The sequence below is a fragment of the Halichoeres trimaculatus genome, unplaced genomic scaffold (assembly GCF_033239565.1).
Source record: "Halichoeres trimaculatus isolate MK-OKI-2021-1 unplaced genomic scaffold, fHalTri1.1 fHalTri1_scaffold_4, whole genome shotgun sequence".
Taxonomy (NCBI): Eukaryota; Metazoa; Chordata; class Actinopteri; order Labriformes; family Labridae; genus Halichoeres; species Halichoeres trimaculatus.
Window position 1 is genome coordinate 11,848,930 of NW_027437182.1, and position 24,802 is coordinate 11,873,731.

Consider the following 24,802-nt stretch of genomic DNA (forward strand, 5'->3'; position numbering starts at 1 on the left):
TTTTCTGTACCTTTAGGTTTATAGAACACACTGTCAATATACAAAGAATACGCATAGAAACTTTCTCAGATGATGGGTAACAAATATGAAGAATTAAAAGCACACACATGGCCAGTATTTTATGAAACTTCAGCATCTTGACATTGAACAGATTTTAGTGTTAACCTGGTTGACCAGAGATTTATTCAGTTAAAAACCTCAAAAGACAACCTTGGTTAGAAAACACAGAAACTTTAGCTTTAATCTTGAGGTTCTGTTTACTCAAAGCACGAGTACTGCTCAATCTGTGGTCATAGTTATATAATGTTTCCTGAGGCCCTGAACAGAACATGCCTAATTTTGATAAATAATCGATTAGCCAGGGGTGTTCTTTAGACTTAGACTTTCAGAGTTTGCTGAATTACAAACTGCTGATTAGGAGGCTGGAAAGTCTGATGAAAGAGGTTATTGAGCTCAATTATGAAATTCTAGGATCAAGGCTTTTTGGAGTTTGACCTTTGCTGAAATGGACAAATCAGGTGGGTATCTTTGCTTATGTGCTTTAAAATGTCATGCCCAAGTCTTCAGGCTAGATGAAACACATGGAAAGTGTACCTTTGGTCCGGGCTTTTCATTGGAGACATAGACATACAGAAATGTGAACAAAAAAAGTCAGGGTTTAAAAAAAGAACAGAAAAGAACAAATAAATCTATGAGGTTTCAGAGATCAGCTTCTTTTGTTTTTTTCCACAGACCAATTCCAAAGCCTGGCCATTTATGAAGAGACTCAAGTTATTCCTGATACTCAACAAGTGACAAGAAATACACTAAATACGTTTAAAAAATTGCTAGTACACATATTAGATATGCATTTAATCAGTTGCAGATTCTTAAGCACAAAGTGTCAGTCTATAAAATGCTTATCTAAGGCTGCACAAATGTTTTTTGGGGTACAGAAGATGTATAGAAATCCATTATTGTGGACATAGACAACGGGCTAATAATGTAGCTAACACGTGCAGTAAAAGAAAAGTTTGAAAGGCAAAATACTGAAAATCTTCTCCATAATAAGTGTCTCTCAAACCCAAGAACAGTATGATAGTGTGCTTGCATTTGGGAAAAAAATATTAACTACCAATACACTCATCTTTCAGCTTTAATATTGCATTAAAAATATCCTTGACATATTTAGCCACTGGGGTGATAAAAATTACCCATTTTCCCAGTTACAATAAGTACAGTGATATCTGTCTTTGATAACTGAATATAAGTGTGTGTGTGTGTGTGTGTGTGTGTGTGTGTGTGTGTGTGTGTGTGTGTGTGTGTGTGTGTGTGTGTGTGTGTGTGTGTGAGTGAGTGAGTGAGTGATAAAACAATAAAACTGACGGTCGTTTCCAACAGGTGCCACAGAGCTGAAGTAAAGCCAAGCCATGTCACTCTGACCCCCTGCCAGCGAAATCAGTATTCACACGGTGCTCATTCACTGACACATCCACAGACTTCAACTAAGAGCCTCCAGGTAAGTCACGTCACTTTTCATTGATTATACTTGTTGGTCGGCTATTCAGATACACCTTAGCCATGTATTACTATCTTAACAAGTATCGAGAGTGAGCTAAAAGTGTGTGGGTAATTAGCCAGGTTTATCAATGCACCTGTTTGGGCCAATGTGGAAAAACAAACTGTAGATCTCCGCGACTAATTATATCCTCACACAAGATCCTCTAGTTTTCCCACAGCGCAACACTTGTTTAAAAGTAGTTGAAAGTTTATTTTTGTTTCTTTTTACATAACAAAAACTCCGTGTATCCTACCATCGTTAATCCAAGTGAACCCAGTGGCAGCCGTTGTCGTAGCACCGAAGGGCGGGTCTGCGAAGCGATATCCCGCCCATGAGCTGCCTACCAACCGTTTGCTCCTCTAGCATCTTCAACTGATTTGATCTCTGTTTGAATCCAACATATTACTCCGTGTTTATGCTGAGGTCTCTTCCAGTCAAATAAAACAGGTTTGTAATATTGTACTCCTTGGTTACAAGTGAATATTTTTACCCAGTAAAAGACAATTTATGCTAGCATTAAAGAACATCATATCCCATGAGTCATAGCCGGTGACCTCCAACCCTGCAGGTTTTCTCATTTTGGGGTACTAGACAAATATTTTAAAGGCCCAGTGAGGACTTATTGAGTTATTTCAAAAAAGTCTGACTAATATATATTTGCCTTTTCATTATCCACAATCTAAAACGAGATCAGCACCAAAATCAATTATTTCTAAATGCTTGTTCTTAGCATCTGTGGACGACTTGCCCAATCCATATTGGCAAGAAGTCCTAATGACGACTGAACGACAACCTGTAAGGTTTGGCAGTGAGAAGCATCTGTTCTTTCTCTAATGGGAATGATTTCTTTAGTCTATTTTGTAGGAATAGGGGACACTGGAATTTGAATGACACTGGAATAATAAAAGCAGTGGTAACCAGAGCTTCTACCTAAGTTTGATTTGCCTGTTTAAGTTAAAATGTTCCCCTGCATGAAAAACTTAACTGTTTTATATTTTGATTTCATGACTTTGGAGTTAACACTGGATGTGGAGCTGGGTATTTGATCATATCCTACAGTGGATGATGGAGAAATAATCAAATCTTTCTTCTACATGAAGGTCGCAACACCAAGTGACCCCTGTATTATCCCTTTCTAACTATTCTTTTACAATTTAACAAGTAAAAGTAAAACATTTCAAGCATCTAAATATGCTAAAAACAACAAAAACTAGTAATAGTTTTACTAAATACCCTTTCCATTATATTATTTCACTAAGATTATTCATAGATCAGTGTGTGTATAATCAGAGTGATGCTTCTGATAAAAAAATATGTAAATGAATCCCTCCCAGTACCATCTCAGCAGTGGGATGAGAGAGGAAGCCTGACCGACAATAACCTCGGTGAAGAATGCATCAGCACTAAACACATCCTGCAACATCTCAGCGTGTGCGCATGAGTAGAGCCAGTCATGTGACCTTGTGGTGTGGTGGCTCTGTGTTTTCGTCTCTCGTGGCAATTGGCTGAGACTGATCTTTCTATACAGTAGTGATGGCACACATTTTATGAGGTCATGTGAGCATCTTCACACGTGCACTATTTTAAGACTGACTGTAAAAAGTGTGTCATGTAAAATAAAAATATAATCACCAAAAATTTACAAATAATTAGAGTAATGCATGCATGCACATACACATTTTCTGTTTAGTACAGAGGGATTTTTTTCCTGGTTATTAGAGAGAAAAGAAGACAGCTGTGTTTTTTTCTGTGAAATTTGATACATTGTGTTGAAACATGCATAGTTTTCAAATTTAGATGGTCAGGCTTGTTTTAAACAATATACCATGCATTGAACAGCGTGTGGTTTCTGCTTCCTACCATTTGAACTTTTGCACCTCTCTTGTGGGTGTTAAGAGGAAATTACATAAAGGACGTTTCTTCACCCTTGACTCTTTTCTCTTTTTTAACCCCTGTTGCTGCTTCAGTTAAATTTGTATTAACAGTAAAATAAGGGAGTTTAAAGTTTCAATTACAACCTCATAGCTTGGAATCACAACCACAATTCTTTCTCAAAGGTAGGCATGTTTTTATGGGTTTGTGACCTGCTTTTACACCTTTGTTGTATCAGAAGTACAATGTTTGCTTACTGCAAACATTTTTTCGATGGGCAGTTCTTCAATTTCAGTTCTCTTATTGCACGTGTTCCCTTCCTGGATTAGCTGTCTTTGTTGTAGCACCCAGTATTTCAGGTCACCACTGAGAGGAACTAGAAGTACAGGATCATCTTGTCAAGCTGTGTAATTGGGCTGACTGCTCTGATTTTTTGTACGAGGTCTAAAATTAGGCTATGGTGTTACTCATGGTATTCAGTTTGAAACAGTTTTTAGTCTGTCCGCTTAAGCTCACTGATTAACTTTCTGTTGTGTTTATTTAATCCGGCTGGGACTCAGTTAACAATATTACAATACAATATATTTATTTTAATTTGATGCCTCAGAGTCTAAAGTACAACACGAATGTGCAGGAGTGGAGAAAATGTTATCTTCACAACACTCTGAGGATATGCAATAAAAATTGAAATCCTTTTTTAGAAATAAACAAAGCTGTATGTTCTATTTGCAAAACATACAACAGTGTAACCTCTTTATGAAGGAAATGTCAATGAACTGTTTGATATAAATGAGCAGGGTTTCACTACTGATGCAATAATGTGAGTTTTTTTATTGGAGCTGGCTTTCAAACTTTCATAAAGATAAAGCTCCAAAATTACTTAGCTGAATTTGATTTAAGACAGAGAAGTGCAGTGAATACTAAATCCTGGAAATGGTTCAGGTCCATAATTTCCTCTTTATCTTCAGAGTCATTATCCTCTGCTGGCTCTTCCAACTCCTTCTCTGGCTCTACTTCAATCTGTTCATCCTACAGTTCTACAGTTTCATTTAGCAGACGCTTTTGTCCAAAGCAACGTACAGCACAGGCAAGAATTTTGACCTACGGTAAAACCCTAGTAAGTGCAACAAAGTGCTGCAAGTTATTTGGCTGCAGGTGCTGCCATTAACTGCCAGAAGATTTTTTTTGTTTTCACCCATGTAGAATAATGTGTTCATAACTAACCACAGTTATTTGCTGCAACAGTATAGTTCAACCTTCAACAATATTCAGTAATTAGTGTTGAAAATTCACCAAGAGCTGGGTCTGAGACCTTCTGACTCATTCTACTCCTGAGGGCAAAGAGAAAGGTCAGCTCAAGTGTGTAAGTTTTGCCTGAACATACCTTCAGATGTCTTCAGACATCTCTTAAAAGTAGAAAGGGACTCTGCAAATTGTATAGAGTTTGGTAATTCATTCAACCATTTGGGCACAACAGAGGATGAGTCTGGCTTGAGATTCAGAGCTGTGCTGGGCTGGGAGCACCAGGCGTCTTTCTCAAGCAGGGCGTAGAAGGAGTAGACCTGGATGAGGTAGGAAGGAGCCGTTCTTGTCAATGTTTTGTAAGCAAGAAGAAAAGCTTTGATTTGATTCAAGCTGCCACTGGAAGCCAGTGAAAAGAGGTTAACAGCGGGGTGATGTGCTGTTTTGGGCTGGTTAAAGACCAGATGTGCTGCTACATTCTGTATCCTATGCAGAGATTTAAATGTACATGCAGGAAGGCTTGCTAGGAGGGTGTTGAAGTAGTCAATCAGTCTTTGACAGTGACGGCATCTACAAGCCCCCCCCACCATTTTGGTGGGTAAACGGATGTAAACAATAGAGGTAAACGGAGAGGCAGTGAGGAGCTCTACGATTTTATACAATGTTAAAACTAAAAAAACAAAAGCCAAACGAGTGGAAACCATATCGAGATATGCTGATGAAAGATGCCAGAGAAAGATATTTTGAAAAATTGTCAACAATTAACAATATTGATCGGTGTATTAAGATGCACTGCGGCGTTTGCAGATGTGACGTCACCTGACAAAGACCGATGTGTAAAATCACAAGGGCCTGTACCAGAAATTATGTGGCCTGCTGTGTCAGGTGGGGTCTGATCCTCCTGATATTACGACCAAGCAATCGAGGCCACATGAACCTTCAAGGTCAGCTGGTCATCATTCATGGCACCCACATTTCTGGCAGAGTTTTTGGGCACAAGTTGATTGGAATCAAGCAGGATACGCATCTGTAGTTGAACCGAGGGGCACACTGGAAGGACATTGAGCTCAGTTTTGGATGGATTTAGCTGAAGGTGGCATTCCATCATCCATGTGGAGATATCAGCCAGACATGCTGATATCTAAGCTGAGGCAGTTATGTCATCATCCAGATCTATACTCGTGCTGAGTTGGACCATGCACTTTTTTCTGTCTCCATAAAATCCTTGAAAACTTACCTGAAGCATTATTTTTTTATGTTAGATCTTACAAGAATCGGTACTCGATACTTCAGATAGAATTCAGTCAGTACCTATAAAAGTACCTAATTTGGTACCTATCCCTCGTACAGGGTATCCTATAAGTCTGTTTTCAGGGTACATTCATGGAATTTTAGCCAAGTCATCAGTAATTGTATGAATTCCTTTTTTATTTTAGCCTATCTGGTTGTTTTCAAGTAGAATGTAACTTGAGGTTGTTTCTCAAGCAGTTTTACCGCGTAAAATAAAGGTCAAATGAAATGAAATGAAAGTTTTTTATGTTGCTTAATGGACGTCACAGACAGCATGCTACACAGATGCAGGTCAACCCTTTTGTTAACCTTAAGTAGAAATCTTTCCAGTATGTTACAAATACTGGACACGAATACATATAGTTTGCTTTTTATTCTCCACAACTTCCCCAGAAATAGTATCCTGCATGTGGGATTTATTTACCATATTGGCAGGATTTGAGAACGTACCTCAAGCTAAGTCTCCACACAAATTCCCTTCAGTGTTTTTGTTTTTGTTTTTTTAGACATAAATTTCCCCTTTTCTCGGAAACAAGTTTTGCTTACTACAGCTTCTCGTTTGAAAATGAGCTGTGTATGTGCAGTGTGTTGTTAACATAGTGACCCATGGATGAGATAAAACTAAACATACTGCAATGTGCTCTTGAACTTATGGAAACTGTGATCAACATTTTGAGATATATTTTTAGAGCATGTTTTATTTTTTGTTTTAAGTTATGGCTTTAAAAGAAAAAGAAAAGATTCTCACTATGTGAAATGTTAGCATGGACACTGTAGACACAAGTAAATAAAATTTGCATTGTGCAGCAACACTTGACCTCACCCTTTGCAGCTATTTAAAAGACCTGAAAGAGCAGAAACACAGTTGACTGTAACTACTTCAATAAACATTCTAGGTAATTCTTCTCTACATTTTTAAGCTGTTTAAGCTTCTAGAGAATGTGTGTGTGTGTAAAAACTATGCAGAGTATTGTTAGTCAGAAATAAAATTACCACTCTTTTTCGACATTTTATATAATAAAACTCACATAAAAGTATAGCTCTGATGTTTTAATGCTCATTATATTCAATTTACATAAGCTAACAGTGGAGGTAAATCAAGAGAGATAATAACAAGGATGTGAAATGTTTTGATAATGTAGGTCACAGGATGTAGATGTCTTTGTCTTTACAATCTGTCAGTGGAAAGTTGAACTGCCCTGTCTGCACTGCTGCACTTGTGAGGTGGCCTCAGAAACCTTTGCGTGGAGTTTGTCCGACAGTAACCTCAGCCAGCATATCTGCAACGTGTGTGCAAGGGAGTATCTCAGTGGGGGGATGGGCTTGAGTTTCATAGCATCATCTGTCAAATAGTGAATGTGAGCGAGTGTGTGTGTGTGTGTGTGAGTGTATCCTCTATGCTACTTCCCCCCACCCCTATTGATTTGGCTTGCGTGGCCTTATACGGAGAGCTGGTTTGTGGTGTGAGCGCTTTCAGCCAATCAGGTCGCTCGGTGCTGCTAGAGGAAGGGAGGGGGGAGCGTGTGTCTGCAGGAAGCTGGCTGGTTTTGTCTGGGTGGGGTTTTCACGGGGGGTGGGACCAACCGAGCCGGCTAGTGTTTGAAAATGAATGATGTGCTTCCTCAAGTAGTAGAAACAGAGAGCAGCCGGCGTATTTGTGTATTAAGCTACCAACTGAAGCTCGAGTAGATATAGAGGGGAGTCGATTGAAGAGAAAAGCATTTAATACAAACTGGGAGAAGAATAAGTGTCTAGCCATGCAACGTGAGTATCACAGTTTAATTCTTTAAAAGCAGGATATGCTTTTATTTATCTTCAAGCTTTCACTGATGAAGATCAGGTTTGAGGAAGAAACAGGAATGACATTTATCTCAGGGAAACTGCTTTAATGTGTTTTATGTGATAAATTTGATGCCATTTTTATGAATATGGTAGTTCATATTTTACATTTTATCCCACATTTTAAGTATCTATTGGCTTACTACTTGACTGGTACTAAAATATACTATTTTTGTAACTCAGTGGGATGTAGTCTTTAGAAATGATTTTAGATTATTGAAAACATTTAATCTGAAAAATTAAACAGAGGTGGAATTAATTATTCCTTCCCTGCCACAACATGAGGACATCTGGTTTCTTGCAAAAGGGTGTAACCCATCCAGCAGATCTGTGTGAATTCAAGTGTGAATTTAAGATGCCTTTAATACATCAACTCCAGTTTTATGTAAATTTTTAGAATTTGAAACTAGCCCCTAAATGTAGAGCTTCATGTGAGAGCTGTGCAGAGGAGATGCTGTGGATCACGCCCAGTCGTAAAACATCCCTGCTCCTCAGAGGGAGCAGCTGCCTCAGGATGCAGATTGTTCGGGGGATGTATTGATTCAAAAACACGAAATCTCACATTTGGGAGTCTAGTGCTGTTTTTGTGGACAGGACAGGACAATACACGAGACAGGAGTAAAGGGAGGGGTGGGGTTTTGTCTGCTCTGTTTGACAGGGGATTAACCTAACTGAAGTTTGCAGGCATGGTGGTTTGTGCTCTGGGGAGGGTCCCAGCTTTTTGTTTTTAGTATGCATGCTTCAGGCAGAGGGTGGTATTCTGATGTGCACATATTCTGCATTTATTAAAAATGAAATGTAAAAGGTTTAAGTGCTGTGGCTCTCCAACTGTTGCGTTATCCCTTTCTGAATCTAACAGCTGTTGTACGTCTCTGCTCTACATTTGTAATCCTCTCCTGATTACAGAGACGCAGTTGTAGTGGTGTTGTCTGTTTGCAGAGTGTTAAATCATCTGATTATTCATCCTGAGCATTAGCTGTGCTGGAACTTGTAAGACAATGCAAGAAAGGCAGGAAAAAAAGGAAACATAAAGCATGTGAGGAGGCAATTTTTTTGTCCTGGGGTTAAAATCACAAAAAGTGGTTTTTAAAAAAACTTTGAAGATATACATTTTCAACGGGTTTATCCATTGCAAAAATGTCCATTGAGTGAGGGTTTAGGGAGCACTTCCCTTAGATATTCAAGCTTTCAAATAGATGATGAGGTTTTGTTTGAATAAAAAAAAAAAGCAGGTGACAGTGGCTTAAAAAAAAAACAAAGCAGACACATTTTTATTTCATGTATGAAACTGAAGATATTTTCTGAATCGAGAAGAGTCAATTCTTCAGGGTTTAGCCCATAGTTTGGGTATATTTACAATGTACTTTTATCTAATAGACTAAAATATGAAGAATTAGCAGGTTAAGAATGGAAAATATCTGTAAAAAGTTAGTTAGGGAAGTATATAAAACTTGCAGTCCCAGACCAAATACTATCCCTCAAGTGAAACCCATACCCTCTCCCATGTAATATATTTTTATCCCATTCAGTCTTTATAGGACGCCATGCTTTGAATACTTTGGTTTCTCACTGTGTCTCGTCATCAGTGCCTGACTTTCTGAGTTATGGTGAAATCTCTTGTTAAAATCCAAGGCACTGATTGGATGCTCTCCAAACTAAACAGATACTGTAGTTATCCTGTTCCTGGTTCAAGGTGCTACACAGGTTCTGTTTGACTGGAGCGTTTCAACACCAGATAGCTAGACAGAGCAATAGATACTCATTGATCACTGGACATTTCAACCAGCACTTTAAAGGTTTTGACTATCAATACCAAGACTTATTTATATGCAGCTGAACTTCCCCTAGAGACTCTTAGTTTTGGTTTTTGCTTAGTGAAACGTTCATGTCACGGGTAAGCCCAAAAATATCCCATGGGTAGTTTTAGTCAAATAGAAAGTTGATGAATTTTAGAGACAAGATTGAAAGTGATAGAGTTGAAGCGGGAGATCTTTTTTAGCAGCCACCCGATGAATGATAAATTGATTTTGTTGCAGGGCATTCTTGACCGCCTGACAAGAAGCAGAGTGTTTCTGCATTAAGAGGCATGCACCTCAAGTCTTTATGTGTAATCTGAGTCTGATCTTAAGCACATGTGATCATGGCTCATCAGACAGAATAAAGAACAGGGGGATTCATGAAAAGCAAGAAATAGCCTAGGGGTATTTTTTCAGTCTGCTGTGTGAGAAGTTATATTCATTCAGCTGCAGTTCACAAGTGACTGAACCTTTTCTCAAGATCAGTGTCGCGCCCCTCACCCCACCCAACCCCTAACCCTAACACTCGAGGACCCTAACAATGACAAAGCCCAAAACAGGCATGATCCCCGCCTAAAACCATACCCCAAGATTCTGCCACATCGTCCCTCCTCCACTCTGAAATGAACTCCTTTTAATGCAGCTGGAAAACTACATCGCCCTCACACAGCTGTGCTTTTAAGGAATGTGCAGCTGCACTGGAAAGGAGAGGCTGTGTAAGATGGCAGCTTCGTATGTGTCCATGTGAGCGGCGTGAGATCACCCTGTGACATCTCCTCCTGGCTATGAGACGTTAAAACCTAAGAACACTAGAAGTCTCCTTGGGGTCAGCTGGCAGCTCGCCACATGACTGAAGTCGTATAAGTAGTATTGATTTTTTCTTTGTTTTCAGCGGGGATGACAATTTGTGATGAAGGTTTCTGATTCCTTTAGGAAGTTTGGTTATTGCCATTTCAAAAGCAGCTCCCTTTTTCTACCTTTCTTTTGTTTTGTTTGTTTTTTTTTTTTTTTGGAGGTGTGGTTTCCCAGATATGCGTCAAACTCTACAGCCCGGATGGAAAATATTTTCACCTCTGCTCTGTGACCTCTCTGCTCTCTGGAGCCTGTTTCTCTCTACCTAACCCCCCCACTCAATTGTCCCAGAGAGGTGGGTCATGACAGGCTGCTGCCACAATAAGCAGATGAAGCCTCTGGTATGTGTTTTCAGCCCTCTTAGATAAACAGCAGCAGCAGCAGCTCAGGCCTGCGATTCACAAAAATAAAGAGGGGCCTGAGTGAGAGGGGGCGCCAGGGAAGTGTCATTTGGCAGTGGAAGCAAAGAATTATGTTTTACTGTTGAGGACGTGCTGGTGTGTTTCATGTGATGAGGTAATAGTAAAGGTAGCTGAGGCCTCCACGTCCAACTCTTTGAAATGGAGCTGTTCGACTTCTAAACGCTATCGGCACCGTTTAAGAAAACAGGAGGATGAACATCTCATAAGCTATCTTTGTGAGTCCTGGTTTGTCTTTTCTTCATCTTTCATTTGTGTCATAAGTTGATAGTTTCATCTGTGGGGCTTTTATTGGATGATAATGGTTTGAAGCCATTAAAACATTAGAAAAAGCATTTTTCATCTGTTATCCAAAGCATGTCATTCCACTTTATGTATGTTGCCATACAACCAAATATTGTAAACGGAACAGCCGTTGAACGGACAAACAAAGTGTGTGTTTAACCGCTCATAAAGGCAGCTATAAAAGGAGAAATACAAGGGAAGTGAAAGCAAATATTGTGTTTTTCCCGAGTGGGTTCTGTTTTTTGTGCATTGCCTGCAGCTTATTATTCTCAGCGTTCATTCAGGAGAAAGGAGTGGCTACAGAAAAACTAAAAATGAATAAAATTATAACCCAGGCTGCAACTGGTGGAAAGGTTATGTGACCTGATGCCAACAACACTCTGGTGTGAGTCTTGTGAGGTCTACGAGCAGCTGTCGGTCTCATGTTTGTGTTACTCCTTTGCAATCACACCAGAGGCAAACTTTTCTCTTTTTTGTAAGACTGGATCCGTATCCTCACTCCAAAAAACTTTTTTTTTTTTTTTTTTTTTAAATGAAAGGCATCTAGATCAGGAGTATTAAATGATTTATCTTTGGTCATCTGTCAGCAAGTAAAGCAGAAAAAAACTCAGGATATGTGAAAAATATGTGCTTACATAATGGAATCGTATCTCAACTTAGTAATAATAGTCAATAAACATAATGATACTTAAAAACAGATGTAAAACTTCCTTTTTGCAGTTTCATTTCTATAAATTTGTGGGTGTTTTCCCTTTCAGTGACCGCGTGTGAGCCCGGTACCATGTCTGAAGCTGTGGTGATGGAGCCCCAGAGAGCAGGTGGCTTCCTGGAGTCGTCCTGCGGTGCGGGGAGCAGTGCAGCCTCCCTTGATGATGGCATCGTGGATACGGCAAAGTACGCTCACACACAAACACAAGCATGACACCTTGATTGCAGTAACTCTAGAGCTTTGATTCTCCAAAGTGGGCAGTAGAAACTGAACACTAGGTGCTATGAGACAACTGATAAGTTTGAACTTTTTACCTCTTACTTATAAAATGATTAGAATAAAACCGTTTTTGGTTAAAAAGTCAGAAAAAAAAACATTTGAGGGCCCATCAAACAAGACAGTTTAAAAACGGCTAGTCTTAAGTCAGACACTTTTTACTATATTTGTTTTGCTTGCTTGAGAGAAGTTTGTTGCTTGGTTGACACATCTAAACATCTAAAGTGTCACTGTTCCTCCTCAAGATTTGAAAATGAAAGGAAAATTGCAGATGTCAGATTTACCCTCCTGTCAGCTATACTCCAAAACTAATAACATAAACTTTCTCTCTTAACTGTTGTCAAGTGTTTACAAGATTTACAGCTGTGATGAAACTGTCTTACGTAATTTCAGGTCACAGAGGTGTGTGTTATGGCCACATTTCCCAAAGGATGAGACAGAGCTCTGTCACTTTGGTATCCCCTCCCCTGAGTTAAATGATATGTTTTTTTCCTACAGTGAGTCTTCAGGGGAAGAATCCGCGGGGGAAAGGGAAGATGAGATCGGTGCACATAGTGATGTCAACAGAAGCTCCATGACTACAGAAGTCCTTGCTGAGCAGGCTTCAAACACACAAACAGGTGAGAGGAGACGACAAAAACACAAATCTGAGAGCCTCCTTAAACTCTCTCATTCCATAATATGATGTTGCCAGATTAACATTATTATAACTGGCTTTAAGTGTGTTGGCTCGAATAGCTGTAGTCAGCATTACCAAACATATTTTCTTCTTTATCCTGAGGAAGCGAGCCAAACAGGAGGGCACGCATTCTTTGGCAGGACAAACTTGACTTTCCTTTTCCTGTCTTCAGTCCCCGCTCACGCAAATTCCTTCCTGTCTCGGTCACTGAGGAGGAAAACAGAACAAGCACTTCTTTTCCATGATATAAGTCTACATGATGCAGTGTTTCTCTTTCATATTTAGAATAAGGCTGACGTGAGTTCTCATAAGTCAAGTGATTAAGAGTTTATCCGAATAAACAGCTTGGAAACTCCATAATCATGAAGTCAGTGGACAAGTCTTTCCCATTTCTGGAAAATAAAAAAATTGAATTAAATATCGTCCTGACCTCTGTGTATTCCATAAACTGACAACCAGCTGTTTCCCTCTGGGTATAAATCAACCCTCATTGAGCTCCTGTGTCCACAGTATGACCTGGCTGTAAATCATAAACATCCTGCTTGCATTTAGGTCACTGACACACTCTTCTCTTTGTTTGAGTTTTTACCAACACATGAATTATAACCCTCACTGTATGATGGTTTTATTGTTAAAGGTCCGACCATCTGTTTTATTGCTCATGGACATGTTATTGTCACTGAATTAATGAGGCATATAAATGTAGGAACATGGCTAAATGTAGGTCCAACAGAAAAAAGAAACAGTCACACTTCAGGTAGACAAGGCAGGAATCAAAATCAGCTCATTAAAAATTTAAAAAACCTTCATAATGATAAAATATATGCTAGTAAGAGTCACTTCACATTATAAGAGTTCAGTTCTTCAATGTCTTCCAGTGAAAGTCGAGCGCCCAAACTCCCTGTCAGTGCCAGCAGCAGGAGAGCCTGGCCTGTGGACATCTCAGGGTGACGTAGAGGTAAAACTGAGGATGGGGGACTCCGGTCTGGCTGCTGAGACTCCTTTAACCATCAACCAGATGTTCACCTCAGCTGTGGAGCGCTTTGGAGACTTCACAGCTCTGAGCTGGAAGGAGGGCGAGCAGCAGAAAACTCTCAACTACAGAGACTATTACCAGACCTGCCGCACTGCTGCCAAGAGCTTTCTGAAGGTATGTTTCTCTCTGTGAAGAAATTTATTAAAAACAGCTTATATATGTAAAGCCTTGTCTCAAAATTCTTCCTTTTTATCTTATCTGAAAAATCACCAAAGCTCTAGCTTCAAAATGTCTTTTTTTTATCCAATAACTGAGGCTTTTGAGGCTTGTGATAGATATCTTTTAAAACATTCCAGGCTTGTCACTGTAGGCAAATACCACCTCTTTGCTTTGTGTCAGTGTATATTGAATATCTTTGGATTTTGACAGCTGTTCAGATTTAAAAGATTCAGGAACTTGACACTTTGATGAAATTTTTCCCAGAATTATGTCAATTATGCATAGTTTGTATATGAAGCTGGCAAAAAACTTTGGAGTAGAAGCCAGATCAAACCAACACACAATGTTCAGCCACAAGGTGACTGCAATAAGTCACGTATTTGACACGGAAATAAAGCTATCTGAGCAGGGATCTATCACTCTTTGCTAACTCTGTGCACACACATGTTCAAAGGAACCAAACCTGGAACAGTTCATGGTTTCAGGTTTTAACAGAGTTCCTTGTGGAAGCCCTATTTCAAAATATGCAAAAGTACTCTATTACACCATATCTTAAACATGAGGAGGGAAGGAACACTTTTATTTTCATAAACCCCGTGAAACAGTTTCCCTCTAGAATGTAAAGGTGAAAGATTTCTGATAAACTTCAACAATCTGCTGTTTTGAAGTTTTTTTGTGCTTGATTTGATGCCGAGCAGACCATGGCCCAAAACAATCCAGCAGCAAACATCAGTGAGGCAGCGAGGCAGCCCGAGACAGGCGTGGGCTGTTTGCACAGGATAGATCACGTTATTGTTTATTGTGAAAATCAGCACAGTTACTCAGCAGAGGTCACGAACACACATTCTCAACTGCATACAGGAGAAACCATGCTTACACGAGTCTCTTTGTACTTACACATACAAACTAAACTGAACCTTTCACCCCCCTACATGCTGACTCTCATGCACACACACACACACAGTGTGTTTTCCATCAAGCTTCAAATGTCAGTCCACGTGTGATATTCAAGTTACAGGAGGAAGTTATTTAAAGAGCTTATTGCACTGTTGTATCTGATATCACTTTCTGTTATGATTGTTTCGTGTATGGGCAGCTGAATACCTCTTTCCATGGTAACAGCTTCTGTGTTTTGTTCCAAGCAGCCCGAGCTCTGATCAGTGTGTGGATCAGCTGATCTGCTCAAGTTTTAAAAGGAAAGAAATGCTGTTCAAGGAGGACACTGTAAACTTTTGATTAGTAGACGATAAGCCAGCAGTCTCATTTAAAGAGACTTCACATTAAACTTGCAGCATCTAAAAAATATGAAGAAGAGGGAGTTTACTCTAAAGGTCCCAGGATCATAAAACAGTTTCTTATCTTTGTTTTGTCTTTCTCCAGCTGGGTTTGGAGCAATACCATGGCGTTGGCATCCTGGGCTTCAACTCTGCAGAGTGGTTCATCTCTGATATTGGAGCCATTTTAGCCGGGTGAGTTTAGATCTTCATCCTCAGTGAGTTTCTGAGCAGGTTAATCTCAGGCCTAAAACATGAATACACCTAATGACAAAACTATGTGTCATCCAGTTCAGCACGTCGACTTTCGGCTTGAAGGCAATTACAATTGTGGGATTAGAAAAATATGCTGTACAGGAAGCTTTTGAACTGCAGCGCTTACTGCATTGTGCTCTTGCTAATTCATCTCTCACTGTTATTTGTGCACACATCATGTAACAGTTGCCACACAGCATGTCTCCTGCAGTGCATGCATCATCAGCAAGCATTAAAATCAATATTCATTCTGAGAAACCCAAACCTCTTTTGATCACGCACACAAACCGCTGATTGGTCAAGCTAGAGCAGATTTGTCCCGGCTAAGCCTGTTGCATCACAAAGCATCTGCTGTGCAACATTTCCTGCAGCGATTATCTTAACATCCTCAATTTGCTGCAGTTCTTAATTTTCTGCAGGATACAGAGGAACAGTACGTGATTTTTCTTTTGCAGACACATGAAAGGGCTTACACGGGCTCATTCCATTTGTGGACTCTCTCACGCCTGTTCTCTACTGATGCATGACAATGAGAATGTTTTGAAACTGCTGTTGACTTGTCAAACTGGTCCCGAATGAAGTGAATCATGGTTAAGTTGATGGTGATCACATGTTTATGCTGCTCATGTGCAGGAAGAAATTTATCTGGTTCAAGTTTTCTTTTGTCTCAAGCTGCAACTGAAGTGAAAGTGCCTTTATATAAACAAAGCTGCAAGGTCGGGTAGATTCTGTTGTCCTAGAGTTTGAAGGAAATTAGTTCTGAGCAGTGAAATGCCCTGTAAGCCTTCTGCAGATCTAGGCAGAAAGATAAAGATTTATCCTTGATTGTAATCCACAATTTAAAATGAGATTATCAGCACCAACATTACAGGTTTCAGGTTATTTCAAAATGCTACTTCTTTTCCCGATTGGGTCGAGCAGGACCAGATTGATTTACAGCACGTCTAGGTCTCTATGGTAACACCACGCTGGCTCACAAAGTTTAGAGGTGGCCAGAAAGTGGCGAGGCAGTCCAATTAAAACAGATCCTCCGCATAGCATCTTTAAGATTGGAGATGTTTCGATGCATCAGATCTCACTGTCTGGGTTTTTTTTAAGTCACAGTTTACAAATAAACAGTTCTTCCCAAATAACAGCAGGGCAGAACCACCTGTAAATGGTACATCTAAAGGAGAATTTCTCACTCATCCTCTCTCCTTTGCAGTGGGTTTGCTGTGGGAATCTACACCACTAACTCTCCTGAGGCGTGCCAGTATGTAGCAGACAACTGCAAGGCCAACATTATTGTGGTGGAGAACCACAAACAGCTGCAGAAAATCCTTCAGGTGAGAGCAAAGTGAGCTAAGATTATTTTTAAAAAAGGAAAACTGCAGACAGCCAGAAAGAAGATAAAGATTCAAATCATCTTCTCAATGAATATCATGTAGAAACGCTTTTCCTTGTTTATTGATTGCAGTTTTATTCTCCTGAAAGTCTGTTTTGTTTTTCTTCTCAGGTTGAAGACAAGCTGCCACACTTGAAAGCAATAATTCAGTACAAAGATGCACTTAAAGAGAAGAGACCAAATTTGTACTCGGTACGGATACAATCTGCTCATTGGAATATTTTTTTTTTAAGTTAAAAAAAGATCAAAAATTTTACATCTACTGGTTTCTGTCTGTGCCTCACAGTGGGCAGAATTCATGGAGCTCGGACGAGATGAGCCCGACGCACCGCTCGATGCGATCATCTCCAACCAGAAACCAAACCAATGCTGCACACTCATCTACACCTCAGGGACTACAGGACAGCCCAAAGGAGTCATGCTCAGCCATGATAATGTGAGTTATGTGAATAGTGTGTTGAGCTGTACAGTGTCACATGTTTGAAAACAAACTCCTGTGATAACAGAGAGGAGCAGATGCTGCTGACAGCTTGAGATCGACCTGAGTGTTCTGAAGGTTTATGCATTCTTTAGGCATGATGCAGCCAATTATCTCAGAGATTGTGTTGTTGTGCTGCAAACCTGTTAAACTGTAACATCATAACTTCGCACAAAGCAGAGACACCCAGGCTGTTAAAACTTGTTCTCAGGCGCATACTTTGTTCTAAACCAAAGCTCACCTTGGGAGGTATAAAACTCAGCACTTCTTTTTGTTTTGTCTGTTGTGAAAACCAAGATGTAACCCGAAGCCAATGTGTAAGGGCCACAAGCTGCAGTTCTTTGAAATTCATCTTGAGGCTGCCTGCAAAAAGAGCAGAAACCACATATACACCAATTGACCCTATTACTGTTTGTAACAGCTGAGCGCATATGGATAACGTAGGTACCTTGAAAATGCAGTGGTCTATTAGGATAGTGCAAGCTTTGATAATGTACTTAAGTTTAACTGTGAATGTGAAATTTGTTTCCATTTATCGAAATTTAGACGTCTGCTTATTATTTACCTTCCATTTTGAGTTCCTAATTGTCATTACCTACACAACACAAAGAAAAACGGACGTAGAAATCAGGAGGGTTTTTTTTTCATTTGCGGTTACACCTGGTTAGCTGAGGTTGGGTACAGAAAACGCCACTAATAACTCACAGGCACATAGCTGGCTGGAGTTCAAGAGTGTAGTGTGACCAAGCGGCAGCCTCTGGTCTAAGAATCTGAGACAATGCAGAAGTGCTAAAATCTGCTGTTTCTCGAGTGTCCGCTTGAGGCTGGCTCTGGAAGTACCACAGGTCACATACCCACCAAGCCAAAAAAATAAAAAGGTTTCAAAGCAGAAATTAACCTATTCACGGCCTAGTTAAAAATAAAACATCTGCTGACTGAACAGCTAAGTTTGCTATCGGCAAACACTGTGGGGCTGAATTTTTTTCTAACTTAACGGTTCAAAAGATATTGAGATCGCGAGCTCACCCAATCAGAGGCACAGCTCAGGTCACGTGACTGACGGGCGCCCAATAGCTGTACGCGAAGCCCCTACCACTTCCAATATGGCCACAATTCACGAATACGTTATTATCCGTTTCTAGACAGACGGGTGACGTCTGGAAGACTACGTCCATGTTTTATACAGTCTATGAGAGTGTGACCCTTGTTTGACCCTGTTAACCGGTGGATGTCACCCGACAGCAAGTTACACGGCCGGCTAAAGTTGTCAGTTAGCATGGTTACTCTCATCTACAAAACACTAGTTGCTATGTAACTGTCACAATTCAGTAGTGGTTGACCTGGCGGTGTCTGACAACCGTTCATACAAGAACAAGAGATTTTAAGCCGCTTCTTATTTGTTTGAAGAATGTCTGGTGAAAACACGCCACTCTGTCACCTTGGGTACATAAACGATCAACCTGTATCCCTCTCTACCTTTAGGTGACGTGGACCGCGCTTGCCACCTGCCGTCATGTGCGCCTTGCAGACGCCACTCAGAGCCAGGAGTCCGTGGTCAGCTACCTGCCGCTCAGCCACATCGCTGCGCAGATGGTCGACATCTGGTGCACCATGAAGGTGGGAGGGGCTACCTACTTCGCTCAGCCAGATGCACTAAAGGTGAGAAACGTTTGCTCTGAGTACACAAAAAACTGTAAACACAAATATCTTATACTGACTTTATTCTCATGTGAGAGTGGATAGATTTTAAGAAAGCTAGTAATAGATACAATACAATAAGATATACAGTGTAGTTAACTTTTTGATATGATTTCAGAACTTGAAAATATTAAGAGTTAAGGATAATTTTATCTGGAATTAAACTTGCACCACTCTTCAGTGACTATAGCCTGTGCACATGTTGTGCGGGATTTACCATGAAACCAAAGTGACGCCTAAAGCAAAAGTTATAAAGGTTAAATGAACTGTGCACACCACAAACATGACAGAAATAGCCCCGAGAGAGATAGCTGATGGAAAATGTTGGCCTTTAATCGTTTCAAGAAACAAAGTCAGTTTTCTCCTCCAAGATGATGTTATGTCTTGCTTAAAAACCAGAGAAAATCTGCGGATAGTAAATAAATCAGCCTTTTTTCAACAGCTCATCTCTGATCCTTTAAACCTGCACTGGTCATGTGCATCTTCCGTATTGTGTCCTTTCATGGGAATTTAAAGATTTTTTCTGCTGTGTTGAGCTATGCCCCGTGCTTATGATTTCTCAGAGCTTTTTTTAATTCATCATCAGTTCAGCATGTGCATAAACAAGTTTAACACATAATGCAAAGGCAGATAGCGTGCATGCCAGTAAAAGTTATCCTGAGGGTAGACTTGTGACAGAGCTTCTTCTTTTCATCTCATGAATCTTCCAAGAGCTCATGTGGACTGTGAACTACATGTAGTATTTGTTTAAACCTCTTTTTTTCTTTTTTCAGGGCTCTCTGGTTAACACTCTGAAGGAGGTGCGTCCCACAGCCTTCATGGGCGTCCCACGTGTCTGGGAGAAGATGCAGGAGAAGATGAAGTCTGTGGGAGCTAAGTCTTCCACTGTGCGCAGGAAGGTGGCAGCCTGGGCCAAAGATGTCGGTCTGCAGACCAATCTGACAAAAATGAATCAGTACGTTCATTTCATTACACCAAAGATGTATGAAGGCATGATTACATCAGTTGCACTTGTTTCAGTCCTGTTTTTCTGCCATCAAACACTCATTTGGTTTTCCTCTTGTGTCTCTGCAGAAATGGAGCAGCTGGCCGTACACCACTGAGTTATCAACTCGCCAAAAAACTTGTCTTCAAGAAGGTGCGTAAAGCTCTGGGCTTAGACCGCTGCAACAAGTGCTACACAGGAGCTGCTCCCATCACCAAAGACACTCTGGAGTTCTTCCTCAGCCTGGACATTCCTCTGTACGAGCTGTACGGCATGAGCGAGAGCACCGGACCACACACTATCTCCATCCCACAAGCTTTCAAGCTCACCAGGTACGCTTTTTATTCCTGTGTCATCAGACTCAGAGTTTCCCGTCATTTACATCATGGAGCCGATGCAAAGCATGTGCTTTTTGGTGAACTAAAACAAAGGATGCTTTGCTTTGCAGTTGTGGTAAAGAGATGCCAGGATGCAAGACAAAGCTGCACAACCCGGATGAGGAAGGGAACGGTGAGATCTGCTTCTGGGGTCGTCACGTCTTCATGGGTTACCTCAACATGCCCGACAAGACAGAGGAGGCTCTGGATGCAGAGGGATGGCTGCACTCAGGTGATCTGGGCAAACATGATGAGAAAGGATTCCTCTTCATCACCGGAAGAATCAAAGGTAGAGAGAAATATTAGTAAGACAAGTATGTCTTTACTGGATCTGCCACAGGAGGGAGAACATTTTCATTCAAACATGTCTAATACTGACCTGTTGTCTTATTTTTCAGAGCTCATCATCACAGCAGGAGGAGAAAACATCCCCCCTGTTCCTACTGAGGACGCCGTGAAAGAGGCCTTACCGCTGATTAGCAACGCCATGCTGATCGGGGACAAGAGGAAGTTCTTATCTATGCTTCTCACCATCAAGGTGAGTCTTAAACTGAAACCTGAGCTATGAGACGGATACATGATGCTCTAAAAACTCACAAGAAAAACAGTTTGAAAACACAGACTGTTCTTTGTTTTTTAAACTCTCACCTATGATGAACTTGGTCACAAATGTAAGCCTCATTTGCATCCTCAAAGTTTACATGTATAGAAAAAACTTTGAACATCAGTTTGCATATTGTAACAATTCACAGACCACACAATGTTTGCACAATATCACTGGCAGCTACATCCATGAAACTGTACATATGTGGTGCACACAGACGTCTTTAAAAACTAGTTAAATGTAGTTTCTGATATTTTATTGAGCATTTTCTTACACTTTCAATATTGAAAATGAATTGTCAATAGGAAAAAGTATGGGTGGATTATGCTGGAAATGTACTGATTGGAAGTGCAGTGGAATTACTTGTGTAGATAACACCACGTCAAGGGTTGTTAAACTATCAGATTAAGATGTCAAAGGTAACTTGTTTACAGCTTTATATTCAGATAGAGATTTAAAAACATGCCCTCTGATTCTTTTTCATATCTTATCATCACTTCTTTTATCTGATCTCAGAGTATGTCTGAGCTGATTGTGAGAAAACCCTGTCAGAGCATTTCTTTGCTAGTGCTGCCATCTAGTGGGCTTTAATCAAAACTGCAACTGCAAGACACACTTTAATCAGAGACAGTTTAATTTATTCTTTGAACTGTTTTCTGCCCAGTGCCAGGTAAACCCGGAGACAGGAGATCCAGAGGACGAGCTGACACCAGAAGCAATAGAAATCTGCAAAAAGCTGGGCAGCAGCGCCACACGTGTGTCTGAGATTGCAGGCGGCCGTGACCGAGCGATCCATGCCGCCATTCAGGAGGCAATCAACCGAGTCAACGAGAAGGCAACTTCCAACGCTCAACGCATCCAGAAGTGGGTGGTTCTGGATCGGGATTTCTCTGTGTCAGGAGGAGAGCTGGGTAAGTGCCGAGGGTGGAATGTAGTTTTGGTCATTCAAACCTCTTCAGCATGTTTTTGATTGTAAATTAAGTTACTCGTTCACAAATTGTTATCAATTAAAGGGCATTAAATCAGTGATCTGAAGTCTTTTTTCCCTACAAAATTAGCTTCAATATGGTCTCAGTGTTTTTAAAACATTCATGTCCAAGATTTTAAAATAAGCATTGAAAAACTGATGTCAAAACCGAAGTTAGTTTTACCTCTTGATGTCAAATGTTTTGAGATATTTTAAAAACTTAAGTGAGATTTGTGTTTTCTTTGTCTTGTTCTTCAATGATCATCTGCCTGGAAAGCACAGATCTTATTGGTCCGGTAATTCAAAGTCACCTATAAAAGTGTCTGATTGCTTGTCCCTCAGGCCCGACCATGAAGCTGAAGCGTCCAGTGGTGGGGAAGATGTACAAAGAGCAAATCGAGAACTTCTACAAGGAGCTGGCAACTCCGACCACCCCAGACAACCCTCTGCCTTCAAAATAAACCCGCTGCTCCTCGTCCACCTGCAGGGAGAACCTCAAGTGTCTGACCCCCAAAGACAGACACACACCACCTCATACCTCCCACCTCTTCTCCCTCTGCTGCGGTTTGTCTTCTTGTAAAAATGTTTGGTTGCCTTAAGTTTTGCTCGTTCTGTCTCAGTTTACATTTCTGTGAAAAGGAAAGCAAACAAATGAAGCCATTATGGAGACAATAAGCTTAATTGAAATCAACTATTTATTTGGTTGAACAGTGATATCGGGTTGATGAAGTAGTACCAGCTGTTTGTGAGAAAAGTTGTTTATTGCACTGAATTACTTGAGATAAACATAATCCAAAAAGTTTCTAGGATATTTGTAAAGCAGTAATTTGTGTTTTTGAACTTGTTTTCTTAATTTATTTTCCGTTTGCCAAAGTTTACGCGGGCCAAATGAGCTTCAAATGAAGAAACATTTCTAAAGAAGGCTTCAAATGAAATTCAGCTCTCATATCCAATGTTAATCTTTTCTATGTATTTGGTGGAAAATAAGCATTTATTCTCTTCACGTGGTTAAGGAGTCAGAGGGTCTGCACATTTAGTTTGATGCAGAGCTGCATTTTTCACCTCTGATAAAAAAAAAAGCATCAGAAGTGTGTTTTCATGCTGTGTACCCGTCATTGAAGCCATACTTTGCCTTTTGTAATCGTAAAGTTTGTCTGTTCTGTATGCTGACTCACTGCAGCCAAACACCTGCCTGGTCCTATTGAACAGTCCCTGTGGGTGTAGACCTGCCGTGTTTGTGTAATATTGTAAATATGTTAAGCCTAAACATCACCCCTCACTTGCTTTTATTTAAACCTATTTTACAGCTCAATAAATTCAACCTTTTATTGCTCTCAACCATAAAGGGGAAATGAATTAAAACAGGAAATGTACATAAGTGAGTTTAAGTGTAGGGTTATAGCAAAACTCATCATTACAGTTGTTTTTATTAGTCTGTTTCCATCTGTGACGTTCCAAAGCTTAATGCAATCTAAAGAGCTGACTTTGTATATGAAGTAATTGTAAATATAAAGCAGAATGAAGGGATTTGTTGCACTCTGCTTGTCTAAAGTGTATGTTATTGTTCGCTGAAGTTCAGGGTTAACAGAAGTGAATCAAATGTTTGTGGAAGAAGTGATGAAATGAGGAAATGATGGCGAGTCAGTTTTAACAGCGTCCATCCACTTAGGAATACAGAAGTTTTCATACCTGAAAAGTCAGTCCCTGACAGAAAACAGGACTCACCTGACCTCAAACATCTGTTGTAACATGTTGTGAACAATATCAGGGTTAAAAAGAAAACTGAAATATGCACAAAGCAGGCCTGTGAATATTTGTGTGTTTGACCAGTTCTGTAATAAAATGTTTAATCCAATGTGTGATCTGTTTGAATTCTTTTACCTGAAACTTGAAGAAAAGTCCTGATCTTATATGTCATTGTGGCAATATTAAAATGTTAATAACTCACACTTTCACTTGAAAACCCTTTAAGATTAAATCTGAGTTAGCATATAAACAACGTCACAGTTTGAACAATGTTCAAAGTTTGATTTTGACAGCTGTGTTTTCACAGTTAGACACTAGGTTTAATTTTGAGCAGGCTGTGTAAGATGAAACATTTCAACAAACTCTGGTGTTAATTCCTCAAAAGCATTCATTAATTTATAACTCAAGCTTTCAGTGTTGTCCCTGTTTTAAAGCTGATGCCCAGAGAAGATCAGGCAACTAGCTTAAACTTGATTGGCTGCTACTGAATTTGTTATAACTTCAGTGTGATGGCAAAATTGAGGAGTCCCAATATTCCAAATTTTTCTTTATATTGTTGTATTTAGCTCCTTAAAAGCTGTCCAAATTGTCTCATAGCAGTTCAGAGTAACCCATTTTAGTTTATTGAGTAGAAGACAATAAGTTCCCACACACTGGCCAACTTCCTGAAGGAAGAACTTTAAAACCGTTGTTGTTTGAAAAAGGTCAAAGTATTCAAGTTTGTCTTTCTGGAAGTTGTCCAGTGTGGGGGAACTTTTTTTTCTCAGTTAATTTGGACTTACTTATCTCTGTCTGATGTAAGATTTTTGCTGTTCTCGTTGACTGAAATAAAACTATAAAAGCTGAGGGTCTTTGAAAGGTTTTTCATACAAGAAAGTCAAAGACCTGCAAATGTGTGCAGCAGCAAAATTTACACCTTCTAACTTCATCAAAAGATCTTTCCATTGATTGTAAATTCTCAGCAGCAGCAGGTAATTTCTAATAAAATAAAACTTTAGCATTCTCTTTATTCTAGTTTTTATTGTGTTTTTTTTTTCAGC

General features: G+C 40.0%; 2 protein-coding genes across 3 annotated transcripts in view; one reads left to right on the top strand and one right to left on the bottom strand.

The window, feature by feature from the left end:
* The window catches only part of rfx2 (regulatory factor X, 2 (influences HLA class II expression)), a 28,386-nt gene extending 26,516 nt beyond the window's left edge, over positions 1–1,870 (bottom strand). The window contains exon 1 of the mRNA XM_074667930.1: positions 1,794–1,870. The gene's annotated coding sequence lies outside the window, so the exon portion shown is untranslated. The remainder of the gene's footprint in view (positions 1–1,793) is intronic.
* acsbg2 (acyl-CoA synthetase bubblegum family member 2) lies at positions 1,391–23,863 on the top strand. Of its 2 annotated transcripts, none has more exons than XM_074667927.1 (15): positions 1,391–1,498; positions 11,894–12,029; positions 12,619–12,740; positions 13,678–13,949; positions 15,375–15,463; positions 16,728–16,848; positions 17,019–17,099; positions 17,194–17,343; positions 18,868–19,044; positions 19,857–20,038; positions 20,158–20,400; positions 20,517–20,734; positions 20,844–20,983; positions 21,714–21,960; positions 22,359–23,863. In XM_074667927.1, exons 2-15 carry the CDS (start codon positions 11,917–11,919, stop codon positions 22,475–22,477), a joined length of 2,274 nt encoding a protein of 757 aa, XP_074524028.1. In that variant the 5' UTR covers positions 1,391–1,498; positions 11,894–11,916; the 3' UTR covers positions 22,478–23,863. The 2 variants fall into 2 exon arrangements, with proteins under 2 accessions (XP_074524028.1, XP_074524027.1); XM_074667926.1 differs by lacking the exon at positions 1,391–1,498 and adding an exon at positions 7,516–7,708.
* Positions 23,864–24,802: the final 939 nt, after the last annotated feature.